The sequence below is a fragment of the Parus major genome, chromosome 7 (assembly GCF_001522545.3).
Source record: "Parus major isolate Abel chromosome 7, Parus_major1.1, whole genome shotgun sequence".
NCBI lineage: Eukaryota > Metazoa > Chordata > Aves > Passeriformes > Paridae > Parus > Parus major.
This window is the reverse complement of record NC_031776.1, coordinates 26,402,271-26,422,496: the sequence shown is the minus strand read 5'-3', so window position 1 is coordinate 26,422,496 and position 20,226 is coordinate 26,402,271. Positions and strand designations below refer to the sequence as shown.

Here is a 20,226-nt window from a genome sequence, read left to right as displayed (position 1 = left end):
TCTGGCCCAAATAGAAACTCACATGCAGTTATGGTGATTCCTACATTCTCCCTGTTGCATTTGAGCTGATGCATAGCAGGATGTTCCTATGTTGATCAACAGATACTGTGGACAGATTCTTCTGTGACACATGTGGCTGGCACATGTGTGCCCTTTGGGTTGCTCTGACCAGCCAGCCCTGACCGTGGCCATGACCAGTTTTTCTGGACAAAATTGTTAACAGCAAGTTGTTGTGTTGTGTTGAATGCAGTGGGATGGAGGAAGACTTGGAGAAGCAGTAAAAAAATCCCCAAAAGATTAGGAAAAGAGATGTGAAAGGAGGAAAATGAGTAGGCAATATCACATGGTGAAGCAAGCAGCTCAGAGCAGAATTTAATGCCATTGCCTGTGTTCTCAGCACCCTCTTGACCCTTGGCTGTACGGTGTCTTCAGGGGTTCCCCATGCCAAGCTGTCTCTGAGGCTGTGTGGTTCTTGCGTGTGCTTAAGGTGAGAACACAGGGACTATAAATCAGTGAGCAGACTATAAAGGTTATTGTTTTCCCTTTATTACCTGGTTTTGAAATCAATCTGGCGGTTGTCCTCTTGTTAGCAATCCTGATTTATGCCATGGAAAGGACAATGAAAGCAGTAATAGTACTGTAAGCTCAGGGAAAGTTATGGTTAGCTGTTTACCCTAGGAAGGAGAAAGAAACCCAGGAAAATGTACTTTTTTAGAGAGCTACTGTGGCTGTACCTCTCCTGCTGCAATTAACAGACACTATGTAAGCTGTGTTCCTGTTTCAGCTGCTACAACAGACAAAGAAAAAAAGGAAATTTAACTACAGTCACCTTTTCTCCATTAGCTGGTTTCTTCAGCACAGTGCTGGTTAAGAAAACAGCTAAGAAAGCAAATACAGCCAAGGCACCTTTCTTTTTCTTGTTAACCTTTAAAATGAAAAAAATAAAACATCTGGCATTCTTTCCCTTGAGACTGCTGGTGTTCTGCTAAGCAGCTGAAGTGATGTGCATGACGTAGCAGTAAGCAGATCATGCTGTGACCATGAGGTTTGCTGTATCAGATAGCACAGAACTCACAGCAGTAAAATAGCTTGCTGAAATCCTTTGTATAGCTCTTTGAAATGCACTGTTCACATCCTGCTAGCTGGCTGGATCTCTGAAATAAAAGGGAGATTGTAGTCCAGAATAAACCAACCTCTGTTCAGTGCTGCAATTTGCAAAACCTAATGCAGAGACATTAGAATAAAACCTGAAGGTTGGTGTAATCTCTTATTTCAAGATGGAGTAAGGATCTGCAGTTACTCCCCTCCCTTGGAAGCAGGAGTTTGATGTGATGGCCATGACTCAGAAGCTCATTTGCTTGTGGCTGAAATGTTGTAAATGTGGAAAGTGGAAAATGTACCAGTTTCACTTGATGTCTCTGATCAAGCAGGAGATGCCAGACAATAGCAAGCTGCTCTCCACCATTTCATGGAACAAATGTCCCTGTTTTGATAAGTCTAGAGAGTAAATCTTGCTGCAGTGAACTCTGCAAAGCAACACCAGTAAACCTACTCAGCCCTGCCAGATTTGGTGGCCTCTTTCTTAGGCCTTGTGAGGTTCTGTGATCCTTTGTCCTGATACTCCTGGAGTCCTTGAACATGTCTGGTCTTCTTCACAGTGTTTTTCATCAGCAATGAGCTACTTATCCTGTGCCTGCCTGCTTCATCCTCCTGACAGTTTATCTCGTGCTTTGCTGGGAAGGTCAGCCAAGCAGAACGGTTCTGATGTGTTTGGGAAGAAATGATTTATCCTTCAAGCTTTAATCCTTGAGAAATAAGTTCTTGGGGGGGATTTTACAGGAAAATTAAGGTTAGTGGCAAGTCTCCAAGCAGGCACTTATCAGAGTAGTGTAGAAGTTGATTAAACAGAATCACATGGTAGAAAATAAGCTGAGCACACATTGCCCTTAGTCTTATTCTCACTTAAGGCATGAGGCTCATAACCACTAGAAGCTTTTCAGTCCCTGAGCCAGGGAACAGGCAGAAGTTTCACAGACAATGTGATTGAGGAGCAATGATGTGCTGCAGCAGCAGCCAGCACTAAACTCTGCTTTGCTATTTGGCCTGGAACAAGTGATCATTGGCCTAGAGGATTGCTGGTCTAAAATAAAGCCTGAACTTTGGTTAAGTGTGGACAGGACTGCCTGGAAGCTCGCAGGTGGGTAAATGAAGGAGCATAACATCAATCCACAGTCCTCACATACACTGGAGAATGACAAAGAATGGGCAACTCAATGTTTGGTCTAACTGGAAGAGAGCAGAGGATACATTAGGGCTACTGTGTACCTTTAGGACAGGGTAAATTAGGACCCAGATTTGGGTCACCACTTAAGAAACCAGAATTTTCTTCCTACCTTCCATTGCCTCACACTTCATTGACCTTTGCTGGTTAATACCTGGAATAACCTGCTGTAGCTATAGCCTATACTTACACCTCTAAGGTGGTGGGAGGACAAACTTTCAAGTTGCTGTGCTTCCCAATGTTTCTTTGTTGGTGACCACATAAGACTGCAACTAAATACTCTGTATGTACCGTGGGCCTGCAAGTATGTACTCAGAGGTCATCTCTAGCTTATCCACCAGAAGCATATTAACTTGTTTTGGGTTGTTTTTTCTGTCTCCATCTTGTGCTCTCCTCCAGCAGACTGCCTACAACAGGCTTGTGGCCATGTTACTTGGGAGCTGAGTGTGTAAGCACATGTTTTTTATCATGGGGTGCCAATGACCTGACAAATATGGGCATCTGAGCTGAAACTATGATGCAGTTGCTGTGTGCCATGGAGCACAAGAACAGGGGAAGGAGGGAGAAACACTCAGTGTTTCCTGGTTAGAAGCCAGGGACAGATTACCTGGTGTTTTAGAGAGACCTCTGCTTTTCTCCTGCTCCAAGCATCCCTGAACAGCAGGGGAAGGAGGCTGTGCCTCAGCCAGTCCCCTGTCCAGGTCATGACTCGGGCAGCAGCTGCCTAAGGTGCTCAGTGAAATTAAGCTTAGCTGCCTGACATGCTGTGCACAGCCCTCAGGGCGGTGACAAGGGGGAATGGACAAAATCATAAGAGTTCAGCTGGAAAGAGATAGTCCTTCCAAGAGTGGAGTGAGAGGGAAGAAAGATGCTGCTGCCTGAGCTGGCTGTTACAAGATCTCCACAGCTGCCCTGCCGGTGTTTGGGGGAACAGAACTCACTGATTTCTGAGACTCCCTCTTACTCCAACCAGAGCACCAGAGCCCCTTGCACACTCACCTCTGAGCTACATCCATGTGCATCTTTGCTTGGAGCTCTCCTGGAAGTATCAGAGGGAATTCCTGTGTCAGAAGTGTTTAAACAAAAACAAAAACAAAAAAAAAACCAAATAAAAAAAACCCAAAAACAAACAAACAGAAAAAAACAAAAAAATTACTGTTCAGAGAAAAAAAATTCACCCTCAGTGGGTGACAAATATTAAAATAAATTATTTGGAAACAAAATTCTCATCTTTCTGCACTTAATCCAGTAAATTTTGGCTCTTGCCTACATATCAGCAACCTCCTCTGGAAAGTCTCTTTCCCCTGCTGCCTCTCAGCCAGCTCTGGCTGTTCTCTGTCTTCTCTGGCTCCTCTGCTCTGCAAACCTGCCTCTGGCTCCTGCTCACTGTCCCTCACTCTGCCTGCTCCACTGTGCCCACAGGAGGTTTCTTTCAGCTGCTCCTTCCCCGAAAGTGACTTTTGCCATCTCATGCACATTTTCTGGAAAATCCTGCCCTGACAAAGCAGCAGCAGGTCCCTCCTGCCTGGCAGTGCTTGAGAGCGCTGGCACCTTCCATGGCTGCTGGGGGGAATGGGCTTGTGCTGTTCTGCAGTGCAGAGGGGTACCCTCACCTTCTGGAGGGTTTGAGGCATTCCCCTGAGAAATGGAGGGGTGTAAACCCCCCTGCATCACCTGTGCTGTGCACTTGAGCAGGCAGGAACAGAGTGACCCCTGACCTCCCATGCCTGGAATCACTGTAGCTGACCTGCAGCCCATAGAGGGGTCAGCTGTATGAGCCCTGACAGTGAACTTCCACCTGAAGAGAATCATGAGGACAAAAACCAATTGTCTTCCCAGTGCTGCCCATCTCTTTGTGAATGGAGCACCCATAGACAGATCCCACCCTGTAGTTTCTGTGCCTCTGCTTCCTTGCTCTTCTCCTGACTGCTTCTTCCCCTGCCTGTGCACTTTCTTCTCTGGCCCCCTTGCTGTCACATGCACACATGCAGAGCTTGCCAAGCCCGTGTCCAGCCCAGGATCCTACCTCACATGGGCCTTGCTTTCTCTTCAGGCCTTATTCTGTGTAACTTCCCTGCCTTGGGAAAGGGCAGCTTTATTCTCTACTCTCATTGCAGCAAGGGCTGTTTTCTCTTTGTTCTTGTTCTGAAAGTGTAGTGTCAAAAGTATGTGGTGGCTTTTAGTCCTGTGGCTGTGGCCTGATCACAGACCAACCTGACAGGGCATGGCATCCTTTATTAACAGAACTTTCTCACAGGAGCCCTTTGGCACTACCAGGAGCCATGCTCTCTGCTCAGTGACTGGCTTTCACATCATGTAATTCTCTCTTTCTTGACAGATTATGTTATAACCTCTGAGCACAGAAAGTCCTGATCCTCACGTTTCTCTGCTGTCACCTGTGGGCTCCTCCAGAGCCGTGAAGAAGGGGGAACTCCAGCCCCACCATGAGAAGACTGGGTGAGAAGTGCCTGTGACATCTTGGGGGACAGCGACATTTTGAGAGCTAGTTTTAATTTTTATTTTTAGCAGTTATGAAGGAGAAGAATTATGTTCTTCGTTCAATAGGAGCAGTTCTGCTTTCCCTCTCTGGGATGAGATTAGTCATAATTTCATTAATGCGGGGAAAATATGCTAATTTGAACCACTCTAAGCAAGGAATGAATCAAACTCACAGAGTGTTAGCAAGATTGTCTTCCAGGCAATACAGTACCTCAGACTTCCTATCAGATAGATGTCTGTTGGTGCATCACATGGCTAGGTGCCTGTGGTGTCTTAGCCTTCAGACAATGACAAACCTCTTCATTCCCCTCCTGCTCAAGGTGGGTGTGCTGCCTTAATAGTTTGCCACGTGTGGGGAATCCAGCTGCACTACAAAAGAAACAGTCTGGGCTGTAACTGGTTCTGTCTTGCTTTACCAACACCTCTTCCTGTGTGTTCAACCTGGTTGGTTCTTGCCTGGCTTATTATTAAAGACTCATGCCCCACCACCCCAGCTCTATCTTCTCCTTATGAATCTCAGTCTAACCCCATATCCACTGCCCAATCTTATTCTCCTTTACATACGGCACTCACATATTCCTTTGCCTCTGCTTGCCAAGGAAGGGACTGGGCTAGGCTGTAGCAGACACTGATGTCTTGTGTGGCTGCTGGCATATCCATGAGGCCTAAATCTCTAAAAGAAATCTAGGGTCTCTCCATTCAATGTAAGGAGGCTCCATCCACTCCCAGCAAGGATTTAGCCACTTACCCTTCATCCTGCTGACCCAAACTACAGTTTAGGGATTTAATTCTCCACTCTGAACATGTGATTTAGTAACTTAGATTCCCTGGGCCTTAGAGTGCTGAGCACAGCTCATAGGAGGAGCCTTGAAAAGCACAGCTTTTTCTTTTGGGGCCTTCACTGAGGTGTCATGGGAGGATCATTTGAGCCTCTGGCTAAGGAGTCGAGAGGGTGCATTTGTGGAAGTCTGTAAGGTATCTTTGTTTCTGCACTGGAAAGGCCTTGGCAATGCTTAGCTACCATATGCAGTCAATTAACCATATATATCTTCCTCATGAAGGGTGAATCAGAACAATAAGGGGCTGCAATGTGACTGTAAGGCACAAAACCACCACCTGTCAGCCTTCTTCTTCCTCCTTGCTACTTGAGTCTTCAAGTAGACCGCAGTTATGTCATCCTTTCCCAGCCCCAGCATCCCCTGTAACTCATACACTCTTGTCTGAACCCCATTTGAGGGAAAGAGCCTCACTATCTCTTGTAAACCTGCCATCTCCTTAGTGCTGCTGTGTGAGTAAGCTGAGCCTGCAGCAGGCACTTCTGAGCATTTGTCTCTAGAGTTGAGCAATGTTATTGCGAGGGAATTGCTGAGAGTAGGTAGGATAAACTTCTCCAAATTCAGACAGGTAGTGTAAAGCCACTGTTGGCTTGTCTGGAGAAGAAAAAGCTTCCCAGATACTCTGCTCTGCTCCTGCACAAGCTGTTGGTGTTGGATTCTGCATATCCTGGAAGCAGACCTGCTGCTGCATCCTGCGAGTCAGCACCAGGCTGCTTCAGTAACTCATCTTTCCTTCCATTCACAGGTCTTCTGCGCATGGCGACTCCACCCATGTGAGAGCTCTTATGTGAGTGCCCAGCAGCACACTTTGCTGTCTGTGGTCTGTGGACATTGACTGGCATCTAAGCGACACCCCAGCTCCCTCCTCTCCCCCTAGACGCCACTGTCCTAGAGCCTCCATGTGCATTTGCTATGACATACATCAGTGTTGATGAGAGACAGGAACACTGCCGGGTGATCTCGAGCTGCCAAAATAATCAGCTCTGTGCACAACATGGCTTAAAGGATTTTTCAGTTAGCAGCATGCATCCATTAAAGAACCTAGACACTCATACTTTTTCTGGGGACTTCCACACTCTTGCCTGCCACACAGGCAAGGCACCTTTGGCCAGTCCTGTGGAAAACCGGATGTATCGGAGTGTGGAAAACCTACACTGGGCAACAGTTGCTGACTGTGGGCTGTATTCTCACTGCCGGAGCCTGGATAATGAGATCATCTTTCGCTGTAGAGGCACCAGTCAGTGGACGGAAGGCTGTGTGGATGTGGCCCCAGTACAGAGTGCATCAGACTCTCTGAGGAACCTTTCTCTCCGTACTAAACAGATATCTCAATCTGCACAGAATGTGCTCCTCCCTCCCTTTGCCAAAGTGCCTCAGTGGCTCTTCCCTTCTGCAGAGGAAAGAGCCCTACACGGGGATGCCAGAAAAGAGCTGAAGGAGAAGCTGAGGCTGCACAGCAGTAAGGTGGCAGAGCCCTGTAAGCCTATGTGCCCACAGGTGGCCCTGCCTGAGCTGATGGCCCAGGACTGCTTTGAATGCCAGGTGTGCCAGCAGTGCAAGAATGGCTGTGCTGTGAACTGCTGCACGGTTCTGGCGGAACACACTGCTCTCAGGCACAGCCTCACAGCGGGGCAGGGACTGTGCTTTGCACACAGGATCATCAGCCCAGAAGACATCAAGCAGGAGGCTCAGAGGAGGCTTCAGCTCCGAAGACAGAATAGCTCCCCCAATTTGCCCCTTCAGCATGCTGAGGAAAGACATGAGATGAACAAATCCAGAACAGCAAAGACCGTAGAGCAGTACAGTGGGGAAACAGATGGCAAAGTCACATTGGGACAGAGCAAGAAATGCTGCTGCAAAGGGAGGCTCTACATACCCACATTTGAGGAGTTCAAGCAAATGAGAAGTAAGGAGGGAAATTCATCTGACAGCAGCAGTGGACCAGCAGATTGCTTGAAAAAGGGTCTGCCTGCAAGCCAGCCACTGGAGGAAGAAAACAGTAAGGATGTCTGTCCAGAAGCTTTAGAGATTAAAGCTGTGAATGAGCCTGCTGTCACAGCAGAGGAGGATGATGACGTATTTCATGAAAAGCACACCTCTGCTGGCTTTTCCCAAAACCGAGCCACATGGGATGGTTTCAAGATGAGCAGTCCTGAGGTGAAGGACAGAACCTTCCAGACCTCCATCCCAGATACATCACCAGTCCCTATTTGCTCCAGTCCTATTCCACGATCACCTCTACAGGCAGGAGCAATACCCAGTGCTGGGCAGGAGATCTTCAGTGATGAGCAGCAGAAAGGAGAGACAAGACAATTAAATGATGTCCTCCACCTTGCAGGGCAGTCACTGGCTTCTGAAGCCCAGTCCTCTTGCTGTTCATCGCTGCTGTTAGAAGCCACAGACTTATCCAGCTATGGAGCTAAGCTACAAAAAATGAAGGATGAATTCATAGGTTCAGCCTTGGAACTTATTAAGAAAAGGTAACATGCTCCGTGGGGTCACCTGAAAGCAGTTCCCTTGTTAATGATCTGGTCTTTCTCCTGATATGTACATTTAATTCCTATAGCATAAATGTGCTGTTGGCAGAGCCTTTCATCTTGGAGCCTCTGATAGCCACATGGACATGTCTTTAAAGCTGTTCAGCTTAAATTCCACCTTGTGGGGGATTAAACATCAAAAAGCATTTTCATCTAGACTTTGCCTTTTTGTGCAACTTAATCTAAGCTAGTTGTAAAGACAACAGCCATTAGTAGTTCTGACACCCAGTTTCCCACCCATTTTATTTCTGTATTAAATTGTCAAAATGTCTTATTTTTTTTAGCATCTGTTAAAAGTAGAAGACAGCCAAAGGATACAAAGTAGTGATATGCTTCCTTTGAAGAAAGATGTAGAGCCTGTCCTACCACTGCAGGGCATAAATTTAGAGAGTGTGACATGCAGCAGAAAGTGCTGTCACTTGCTGCCTGTATGTAGTGAATAGGCACACAAGGGGAAGATGGCTGCTAGGAGTCTTTCACCCTCTCTTGGAGACCTGCAGAGGCAGTGAGTGAAAGTACTTGTAAATATTGTCCTTCTGCCATCTGTGTGTAGGCAGCCAGAGAAAATGGCCTTTTCCATAAAGCCGCCTTCTTTCTCCATCCAGAGTTTTTCCCCTATTCTGGGTAAGATGTTCACAATGACTGCTTTCTCTATCCTGGTTTTGGACACTGCAGTCCTGTTACCTCCCTCCTGCCAAAGAAATGGGGATCCCTTTCTATGCAGGGTGGTACAGTGGGAATCAGCAAAGTTCTAGAAGCTAAGAATTTGGAGAAGTTATCACTGTCTTATCATGAGATGAGGCTGATGGGAAAGGAGGAGTAAGTGTTGGTGGAGTAGTTTGTTTCCATGCACTTGGCCTTCATGGTTGGATTTGCCAAGAATTGCATTAGACTTGGTTCCTAGCTGCTTCTGCAATCCATAGATGGGTATGTGAAATGCCAGGGCATCAACCTTGTATGATGTCTTTTTTTTTTCTGGAATTCATGGGCTGAGACTGGACTCTGCTTTTAGAGAAGATAATAGTGACTTCTGCACAGGAATGAGAGTCGTCTGAAAGAACTTAAGTGGGGCTGAAGCCAGAGTGACAGCAGAAATACTTCTGCAACTTGATAATCCAAAGGGAAGTAGGTGGTGTCAAAGCCCTCAGTGCTTCCCTCAGCTGTCCAGCCCAGCCTTTGTGCTTTTCTTCTACAATATGAAAACCCAATGAAAAGGTAGATGAGAAAGTTATGGGATGCAACCATTTCAATGCATTAGGCTATTTTTGTCATGAATGTGTAATGAAATACACAGAATGGCACAAGCAGTAAGGGTGTAAGAACAGCTGTCTCTTTGCAGATCAATGATTTTACTGGTATCTGGAGCCCAAGCTGCATGCAGAGCAAAGTACAGGAAATGAGGAGTGCATATGATCTTCCTTCCCACTACTCTCCCAGCCTCCAAACACTTCCTGCCCAGAGCCTTTATGTGTGGTTTCTGTGCTTTTAATATCCGCAGTGGTTTTTGTTTCTGTGAATGTGTTCAGTCTGCCTAGTTGGATTTGTTAAAATCTATGAAGCAATTTTTATTAACACCAAAATGACAGTTGATCTAAAAATGTGAATGACAGTGGTTCCAATAATAGAGAGGTAGTTTTATGTGTGATGGAACCACCCTGGCTTTATTATTTTCCAGAGTAATTATAATTAATGGTAATTTCTATTGCCAAAGCAATGGTTATTGGAAAACTCCAGTTTGCTTCGTTTAGAAATTCATCATTTTTCCATCATTTTCACCTGACATGGTAATGTCCCTGAATATTCACTACTCCATCTTATTTTCACTGCAGAGGTAGGAGATTTTTTTCTGCATTTTGGGTGATAAATTATGATTTCTGGCATCCAGGCCACATTCTTTCTAAGTCTCAGATGAAATTAGCTGAAAGGTGAGGATTTGGTCCCATTTTCACAGATACTCAGCTCAGCAAGCCTCTGATAGAGATGTTCTGATGGCGCATCACAGAGTAAAATAGCTAAAATTGTCTTCTCTTGCTAGTGCTTCTGTGTATGTGTCAGTTTTACAAAGCAGTTTTGTCTGTAAGTAGCAGTCTCCATAGTAATTTATTGTTAATTACTTAAGATTCATTCAATTGACTTAATATTTTGTCAGTGAAGATTTGATCATCAGTCTCATAATTATGGTGGCTTTAGCCCCCTCATGGGGGACTGGATACCCTTAACTTAGGTTGTAGTCCTGGCTGGGAAGGGTTGTTGCTATCTAGGTGAAAATCCTGTAAGCTTTTCAGTATATAGTCCACTTTCTGAAATTGCTTAAGTGGGGGATTGTTCAGGACAAGGACATGCAAATACATCAGGTTTGCGTCTATGAAATGAGGGACATGGTGACAACAGAAGGGCACACAATTTAGCCAAGGACATGACTAAGAAAGAAGACTTCCTGAAAAGAGTGATGGGGTGACAATAGAATAGTGGGTACAATACCAACTTCCCCTAGCAAGGAACTCTAAGTCAGGAAGGCAGGTGACAGCAGGGAAGGCATGCACAAAAATGTTTCCATTAGTCAGAGAGAGTCAGGAACATGTGGAAAAGGCTGAGAACTGCTAGCTTGGACAATGATAAAACCATGAAGAGGCCCATAGAGACAGTGAAGGAGATCAGGTGCATTTCGAGTTGTACACCATCCACAGTACCTCCACTTCCATGAAATTCAGAGTTGATGGTGAGAACCACATTAAAAACGAACCAGTCCTCCCTTTGTTGGCTCAAGTGCATCACCTCTCTTGGGAAGAACAGGAAAAACTGACACCAACACCAACCTCCTGTCCCAATAAGGGATCTAATACAACAGAAGGAAAGATAATGGAGTCCCCCCTTCTCCTCACCTCTGTGAGGGCAGAGGGCACTTGACTTGCTTGAGCATGCAATGGTGTGACCCTGTTGGCAGCACAGATCTCTGCCAGGAGGAGTGGACTAGAGAAAGGGGCAATATCCTGTTTTCTTGGCAATGTCCTCTCTTCCTCCTAAGCCAGAGGCAAAGGTTAAAGGAGCAGCCCTAAGATGGTTCCACAAAACTGCTTGTATCCTCCCTGTTTTCCCCACATCCCTCAGATCACACTCTGATCTAGTGTTGTGTTGGGCAGCACTTGTCCCAAGACCACATGGCCAGTACAACAAGCAGGAGGGACCTAATACCAAGAAGTAAAGCAGTCAAACCAGGGATGAAAAAATCTCCTTTCACACAATATGGGCTCTGCGTCATTGCCTTTCTTACCTCCAGCCCACAAGCCATGGGGTAGGTTGAATTTCTCAATTTTCAGTCATGTTTCCTTAGCTCAGCTCTCTAGGTTGTATTGGCTCTTATTCCCACTGCAGATCATGTCTGGAGATTAATTTTTTTTTTTTTAAATATTCCTTTTGGGCTATGGGAACCACAATAAGTGGTGGCATCTGGTCTGTAGACCCTATCAGCAGAGAGCTGCTGTCAGCTTCACTTAGAGGAGCAGCAATACTCTGGAGTGCTTCCCATATTTAAGTGGATGATTTTGAAGCACTGTGAAAATGACAAATGAAAGCTCAGCATCTCTCTTGAGAGTATCTTCTGTATAGTGGGAGATGGTGTGATCAAGAAGATAATATTCCATTTATGAGCTCTGCTACTAACCTTGGATGTATCCCATTGCCTCTCAGTGCCCCAGCGTGGTCCCTTTTCTGTGTTATTTATCCAGGAGCCATTTAAGCAGGAGCAGTTTTTGGAAAGGGTTGTTTCTGGCAGTGGTATGTCCTCTTCAAGAGTTTTCTTGCTGCTTAAACTGTGCCTTCCCTCCCATGGGTTTGCCCAGCTGATCTGTCTCATACTTTACAAAGCTCAATGAAACATGGGTGAAATTATTTGAGAATACATGAGGAGAGGGTTTTATACCCATACAATTTCAAGACTCATTTTAGATCATGGCCACACAGTTACACACACTTAAGGAGTGGTATCCCAAGCATGGTTGGGGACAGGAGGGAGGAAAGAGACGGGAACCTCTCAATCCAGACCAGGCCAGGCCAGTACCATGGTGGGACCGCAGCCTTGTTGTGTGCCTGTACTGCTCTTACTGCCACCTTGTAAGCGCTACAGACTCGTCTTTGCCAGCAGTGATGTTGGGTATCACCTTTCTACAGGCTGGGGAGTAGAGACCTGGAGGGGGACAGCAAAAAGCAAGTGCCAGGAGCCTGCTGTTGGCACTGTTGTTGCTGCATAGCCATAGCTAAACTCTTTATTGGTTGTGTCAGCAGGGACCTGGAAACATAAATGGAGGAAGATGAAAAAGCATCCACTGGAGAGATGCAAACCAACTTCTCTGGCCTGACAACAGAGCCAGTTTGTGTTCTGGGGGATTTGTTCCCTCTTCAGTGATTTTAGTATTCGCTGATGGTTTGTTATTGGAGCCAACTTTCATTCACTGCAAGGAGAATGCCCATCTGTCTAATGTGTTTGCTTGTAGTTGACACTGTTGGAATTGCACATTAGCAGTGTGACCTACCAGCATAAGTTCACAAGTGAAGCCTTTAAGAAGAAGATTTTTCTCATAGGAAATTTTTGTTAAGCATAAAATACATGCAGAACCTGAAATATGTTCCAGACACTGACTTCCTGTATAAACAAGCATCCATATTCAGTCCTCACAACCTTTCTTTTTAAAAGAATCCAAGTCCATAAAAATTAAGTAAACCCAAAATAAAAAAAATAATATTCTTCCCAACAGATTTTGTTATGCATGGAAATAAGATGTCTTAGAGAGCCTGTTAAACAAAATGTATCACAAATAGTATCACAAACAACAGCCTGTCAACTACTCTGTCAAGTCAGTGGTTTTGCACCAGACTGTGTCTGTCTGGAGAGTGATGCTGTCTACAGAGAGGGGAGCGTGGGATTGGACAGGCTGCCAGGCCAGACCCTTGTTAGCACTGGACAGCCGTGAATGAGCACATCCCAGAACTGCCAAGTGAGAGCAACAGACACTCCCAGTCTTTTCAAGTCTCAAGTGCACCAAAAGGCCTGATCCTGAGTTCACTGGAAACAGATAGTAACTTCCCAATGACTTCAGTGGGCTTGGAATCATATGAGATGAAAAACAGAGGGAATACCCCTTTAATCCTCTAATCCCTTTAAAGTATTATGGTTTATAGCAAGTGATTTTCTTCCAGATGAGCAATATGGTTTCTGTGTTGGCAGCATCTCCTTAAATAGCAGCAAATATGGATGTGGCCTACTTAGAAAGGAGTGTTTCTGGTCCCTATGGAGCACCTCATGTTTTATGGACACAAAAATGCCCTGTGAACAGCTGAGACTGGATAACCCAGACTGTTGCTAGCATGAGTGCAGTTACCCAATTTGCAGTGTCTTAACTGAGCAGTGCTTAGACCCCCTGAAATGCAAGACCAGTCACGATCCTGGCCTGCACTTTCCCTGAACTGTTGCAGATCGTTGTTTGAACCTGGGCTTGCTGCTCAGTCTCATCTGTGTCGGGAACAGCAGGAGAAATGCATCTGTGATTTTCAATGAAGTCTGCTTCTTCCCTTGCAGCTGCAATGCTGAGACTGCTGCCAAATCTCCCTCCAAGGGGCGGTGTGATCTGAGGGAAGCTGATCTCCCACCTCTGGAGGACAGCCAGCAGCCCACAGCGATGTCCATGGCAACAGAGACCTGGGAGGACAAGCCAAGCAATGAGACATCCAGTGACACTCCACCTGCAGGGAATGTAAGGGAGAGGAATTCCCCTCTCATGTGTGTCTTTAGGATTTTTTTCCTTGTTAGAAGCTCTGAAGGATCCCTTCATTGTAGGAACTGGGCAGGCTGGGAGACAGCAATCTGGTACCAAATCCTATGAGTGATCAAACTGTTTGAAGCATTTTTTATTACACTTAATAAAACAGGAGTGAGTTTTTGCCCCTGCCTATGTGCCACTGCATTTCATGTGGGGAGTTCAGCAATAACCCATTCATGGCTTCAAGTGTGTCCTGGGGTTCAGACAGATTCCCTCCTAGTGCCCCCTTGGCCAAGCTGCTGGTGCAGGTAGGGCACGGAGGCTGGACTTCCTGACCCTGCAGTGCTGAAACGTTCACAGGGCAGCTGCAAGCAAGCTCAGGTCCCTGAGCACAGACCCATAGGCAGGGCTGTTCTGTTGACTTCTTCATGGTTATTTGACACCGTGATCCAACCACCTTGGAGCTGCTGTACTCAGAGCTATACAACAGCAAAGGGACAGGGGTCCTTACTTGTTAGGGCTGAGCAAGACAGAGGAACTCAGGGGGGCTAAGAAATATGATGACTAAGGTTTCTTAGTCATCATATAGCAGATCTACATTTACAATCCCATTGCTGATGAGTTTACTTTTCTCTCCTTTGGCAACTGAAGTCCACTGTCTGCAAAACCAGGTGATGCTTTGACCTCAGCCTTGCTCCAACCCTTTCGTGCCTTTCTTGCAGACCCCCAGTCCTGCTTGTCGCCGATCCAGCTCTGACATTGGCCATGAGAGCACGGATGGTGCCAAAGCCCAGCGGGAGTGCCGGCTGCGGCCACACTTCAGTGACCCGATGCCAACAGACTCGGTGAAGAGGAAGCAGCTGGAGCTGAAGATTGCAGCTGCAGCGCGGCAGCACGCACAGAAGCGCCGGCAGGAGCGGGACTATGGTACACACACTGCATGCTCAGGGCCTCATGGGCCAGATGCTGGGCCCTGCCGTGCTGCTGTAAATGTGGAGTAACTCTACAAACTAGGGGAGGGAAGCATCCTGGTGTGCAGGAAATCAGGATCTATTCTGTTCTGTCCCTAACTGGTAGATGGCATGGGAAGAGGCAGCCCAAATGAGTTCACAGGCATGGGCAGTGCAGAGATGACAGATCCCAGACTTCACCTGGGAGCCATATTCTTCTGGCTCTTACCAGTCTCAGCAGCAAAACAGGATGGAGAGGCAGCTCAATCCCTGTTTCACCAGAGCCAGCCTGTCTCCCCAGGGTTCCTGCCATTCATGGCTGTGCCAGCACGAGTTCCTTGGGTGAGCTCTGTGCAGCTGGCAGTGCCTGTAACAGTTTGTGTCTGTTCTCAGGTCCAGTGGTAGCAAAAGCCAACCTTGGCCATGGTGGCAGCTTTGATGAGACCCGACGCACCCCACGGAGCTTCCTCCGCTCCAGACATCACTGGAGCAATGTCAGCAGTCTGAGCACTGACAGCGGGATTGTTGGTGTGAATGATGCCCGGGATGACCTGGATCCCACTGAGGCCACCCGGACCAAGTCAGCGGATGTGGAGAGGGCGGATAGTGGCATTGGCCAGATGCCAGCCAGGAAGTGGAGGAACAGGGCATCTGAAACTCTGAGCTCCCTGCAGGCCTGGGAAGCCCACCGTCCCTGCACCGACTGTGGAGAAAGGGACCTCCCAGTGCAGACAGATGTTCAGAACTGCAACCAGAGGCGGGCTGATCTCTGCGAGAAGTGCCGCAAGCGCAGGACGGAGCGCAAGGAGTCTGTGCTGGAGTTTGTCAACACAGAGGCCAGCTATGGAGAGGACCTGCGCATCATCAAAGAGGAGTTCTACCTCCCCATGCAGGTGGCTGGCCTGCTGAGCCAGGAGCAGCTCCAGGGCATCTTCAGCAACATCCAGGAGCTCATTGACCTCAATGAGAACTTCCTGGAGATACTTCAAGAAGAGATTGATCAGGCCTTTGACCAGGTATGATACTGCCTCTGCCCTCTAAAGGGGCTGGACCGGGCAGACTGGAATAGGTTTTGTATTAGGGGGGCAGCATAGGTGGAGCAGAGGAACAAGAAGTAGGACTTCTAAGGGTTATGGTCAGCTATCAGTTATCTAGTCCCTTGCTCTCTCAGCTATTCTGATTTCAGTAGTTCTGTGCCAGCTTACAGGTTTTGGACTTACTGTGCTGTGGTGATGCTGCTGACATCAGCAGTCTTGCTCATTTATCCCATTAACAGGTCTTAATGGTCCCATTATCAAGGTTAGTTTTAGGCCAGTTGGCCTGGATGCTGGTAAGAATGTGACCATGGGGGCACAGTGCTCAGCTTGCTCTGTCTCTCAGGCTGTGCTCTGGCAGCCCTGAGCTGGCTGGCTCCATGCTGGCTTGGCTGTGTTTGCCTTGGCTTGCCGTTTACTGCAGCTTGGCTCTAGGCTGTCTGTGGGGCCAGGCAGTGCAGGCTGCCCCCTGCTCTATAGCTGTGTATGGCTCCTTCTACTGATGCACCCTGTTTTGCACAAGGAACTTTCCTGTCCCACCAGCATGGTGGTCAGAGGGCAGAGAAATAGAAATAAGACCATGGGGCCACAAAATACCCTGTTGACTAAGAGACCTTCAAGCCCTTGCTCTGATGAGCTGGCTGAGCCCACAGGAGAGCAGACATCTCTTTGTACGTGGAAGAGCAAGCAGTTAGACCAGCTTTCCTTCCCCTCCCAAGGCACTGATTACCCCTGGACCTGCAGGGGTAATCAGTCCTTTTGACTGGGAAGGGTGAGCCCAGCTCCACCTTTGTTCTGGTGCTCAGCAGATCCTGCAGCAGTTCATGCTGATAGGACTGAAGGCAGGCCCCGTGGCAGTGCCTCTCCTGTGCTAACTGAGCAGGACTCTTTTGCATACTTGCAGGGGGACGATGACCTGATGACCGTGTGCATCGGAGAAATATTCCTGGAATTCGTAAACATGCTGCCAGCCTTTCAGACGTACTGTCTGCAGCAGTCCTCCTCTGTGAATATGCTCAATGCTCTGGAGAAGGAGAAAGAGTTGCTCAGGTGAGAAAGGGGATGAGCATATTCATTCAGGCTTTGAAGACAGAGAGGCAGGAGGCTGAGGGTGAAGCCTTTTCCAGCCCATCTAGATCAAAGTTTGATGCTAATGTTCTTCAGTTAACGCTGCTCCCTCTTGGGGTGAGGACAATCATTTATTCTCAAAAAATATTCAGTCCTTGGTATCTTCACTAAGGCAACCAGTTGGTCCCCAGCTTTACTCTGTGCTTTGTGCAATATCTGCCCAGTGACCAAATAATACTCAGCTGAGATCAGCTCTCAGCCCCCATGCTGGAGCTAAGGTCAGATTTCCATTGCAGAAAGCCACTTTGTGGCACAAATGACATGAATTTGGTTCCCATTTCTAACATTGTTCTATTGGGCAATGTCAGGCGAGTCATTTCTCTTTCCACTGCTCAGCCAAATTCTTGTTTAATATGCTTTGTAATCTAATGATGAAAGACATTACAAGTTAATGCAATCTGATATAAACTGATGTATCTGCCTCATGTTTACGTCAGTGGGTATCAGAGAAAGATCACACCCTTGCTATTTTATGCTTTAGTAGAAGACTGTTAGGATGTTATGTGCAAGTGTCCTAGGCACCTCATCAGGATTCTGTAGCTGAGCACAGCTGCAGAAATGGTTGTTAGTCTTTAATAAGACAGAATTCACAAGGTTGCTAAAAATGGGGGGGCTGCAGTGCCCAGCAGCTGTCAGCACCATGCTGTTCATTTGCATTTAGGATTGCAGCATCTGCTGGCAGAACAGCCACCGTTTCATCCTGTCTTCTTAAATCCCTGCAGAATATTCCTCAATGTCTCCCAGAATGACAACACAGCACTGCGGCGGATGAACTTGAGGTCCTTCCTGATGGCCCCTTTGCAAAGGGTCACCAAGTACCCCCTGCTGCTCAGCAGAATCATCAAGGCCACCACCGAGTACCACCCAGACCACGGCAGCCTGCGGGAAGCCAAGAGCCGCATCGAGTCCCACCTGGAGCACATCAACATGAAAACCAAGCAGGAGGGGAACACGTGGACCCTCCGATCCTTTCGCCAGGACAGCAAGAAGAAAAGGGAAGTCATCAACATCGAGATGAGAGAAACTGCCCTCAAAACTGTCGGTTGGCTGCGGGAGGAAACGCGGTTTGTGATGGAGGGGTCTCTGCAGCTGGCCCAGCCCCCCGACGGCCAGTGGGTGAAGAAAGGCAGCAAGACGCTGAAGTTTCAGAATATGCAGGTCCTCCTCCTGGTGAACATGAAGCGTGTGTCCGATTCCAGCCTGGAATCGGCTGAGCCAGGGCCTGTGAAGGACGCAGTGCTGGTACTCATCAGGGACAAAAATAATGGAAAGTTCCATTTGCTCAGGGAGCCCTTGAGGCTGAGTAATTGCATTGTCTCCACTGATCCCGACTGCGACGACACCTTCGAACTCATTGAGATCAGGCGGGAGGCGTTTGTGTTCCGGGACAGCGACCGGGCACGGACTCACCACTGGTTCAGGCAGATCAGGCGCTACTCCAGGGAGCTGGGCTCCTGGAAGAAGCGGCGGAACGCGCTGCCCAACATCATGATCAGCACTCCTCACACCAGGCCCTGAGTCCTGCATGGGCAGGCTTGGCTTGAGTAGTGCCACATGCAAAGACCATCAAGAGCCCCAGTGGCCTGACCTTGCTCCATGGACAATACAGGGAGGAGCCTGGTCCCCAAAGACTCTTACTAGCACTAGAAGCAAACACCACAGCCTGGTGCTGGTCTCCAACCTCTGGACTCACAATAGTTTGTGGCTCATGTACATACAGAGATGGGCTCCCCTGGAGGAGATCACTGAAGGATAATAATTTAACTTGTTAATGTTGCACTGCAGGAGAATGATGTATGATGCTTGCCATTGCATGGATCGTGTTGAAAGCCAGTCTTGACAAAGAGAGAGGTTTCCACTATTGACTATATTTCATCAGCATTAGATAAAGTCCGGGTACTCAGCAAAATTAGGTGCAGTATTATGCAACACAGGATAAAAGCTGGAAAAAACTATGTTTTCCACCACTACTCCTAAGGACTGTGTTTAATTATTCACCTCTCCATATTCAGTCAAAACACTTGTTTAAAAAGAAATGCCTTTCATCTTTAATCCAAATCAAATAGGTATCAATTTGCTCAGATTCAGCTGCATGCACACAGCAAAAAAAAAAAACCAAAAAAAACAAAACAAAAAAAATTCCAAGAGAAAAAAGAGCAAACACATAAACCCCACATATGTGTAGAACCTGTGGAAAAGCAGCACACCCCCAGTGACAGTCTGTTATTTAACTGACTTAGGGACTGGAACATAATGCTGCATCTGAAATATCTCAGAAGTATATGTAAATACAGGTCTGCTACCACTGATAGTGAATTTAAGAGTTTGCAATTATTTAAATGATGTAATCTAGTGTATTTCAAAATGTAATTGAAAGGAACAATTTACATTGTACTGTAGAGTAACATAAAATGTTTTAATAATTATGTTTCAATTATTTTAGGTGGGTATTTTTTTAATATTTGTATTCTGGAGTATGTACTCCATTTAATATGGGTGGCATTCAGATGAGCAATGATCCGTGGATCCCCTGAGCAGAATTCAGGGCTACTCCAAATGAGACTGGATAAATGGTACAAACCTGCTACTCAGATTCTCACTAGACAACAAGAGACTGGCACAAACCCTTTTGCTCTGGAGCCAGAACTGAGGCCACAAATAACTGCCCCATAAGATCCAGCCTCTCTCAGTTGCTCAGCAGGGAAATGACTCGAAGCTGAACAATGGTAAAAAGGCAAACAAGGGTTTAACCTTTTCAGCCTGACATTAACACTGACCGCTGCTTTGCAAAATGTCATGCTGTGACTTACACAGCAAAGGCCAGATTTCAGCCTGGAGGCTAAATTAAAGGAGCCTAAATTTTGGTCCATGGATCTGGGAGAACAGCCTATAAATGTTCTTTCAGGCCCACAGGGTAAAGACAAAGCCAATCAGTATTATTCACTACCAACAAAATATTTTTGTTACAGGCATTTATTTCACAGGATTCACACAAGCACATTTGTGTATTTCTCCAGAGATCAACCAGCACCAAAGGTCACCAGTGAAGGCAGACAGAAGCCATCTTCACAAAGATAGCCCTGGTCTTGTAAAGTCACCACTGACCCAGCATCTGAACAAGCCTCAGACTGTGCCCAGTGCTCTGTCCTCTGGCCACAGCTGCCAGGGCTTGTTGCACTGCTCTGGGCACTGTGGCAGACACCACTGA

At 47.0% G+C, this 20,226-nt stretch overlaps 1 protein-coding gene across 4 annotated transcripts in view; it reads left to right on the top strand.

Annotated features, from left to right (window-relative positions):
- The window catches only part of LOC107207445 (myosin-M heavy chain-like), a 44,830-nt gene extending 25,375 nt beyond the window's left edge, over positions 1–19,455 (top strand). For 2 of the 4 annotated variants that reach the window (XM_015634523.2, XM_015634521.1), the window contains exons 2-8: positions 4,620–4,738; positions 6,362–8,096; positions 13,726–13,900; positions 14,629–14,833; positions 15,250–15,872; positions 16,795–16,940; positions 17,741–19,455. In XM_015634523.2, coding sequence (XP_015490009.1) covers positions 6,529–8,096; positions 13,726–13,900; positions 14,629–14,833; positions 15,250–15,872; positions 16,795–16,940; positions 17,741–18,536 — 3,513 coding nt within the window. In that variant the 5' untranslated portion in view covers positions 4,620–4,738; positions 6,362–6,528 and the 3' untranslated portion in view covers positions 18,537–19,455. The remainder of the gene's footprint in view (positions 1–4,619; positions 4,739–6,361; positions 8,097–13,725; positions 13,901–14,628; positions 14,834–15,249; positions 15,873–16,794; positions 16,941–17,740) is intronic. The other 2 variants (XM_015634528.1, XM_015634524.1) reach the window with 2 other exon arrangements.
- The last annotated feature ends 771 nt before the right edge of the window (positions 19,456–20,226 follow it).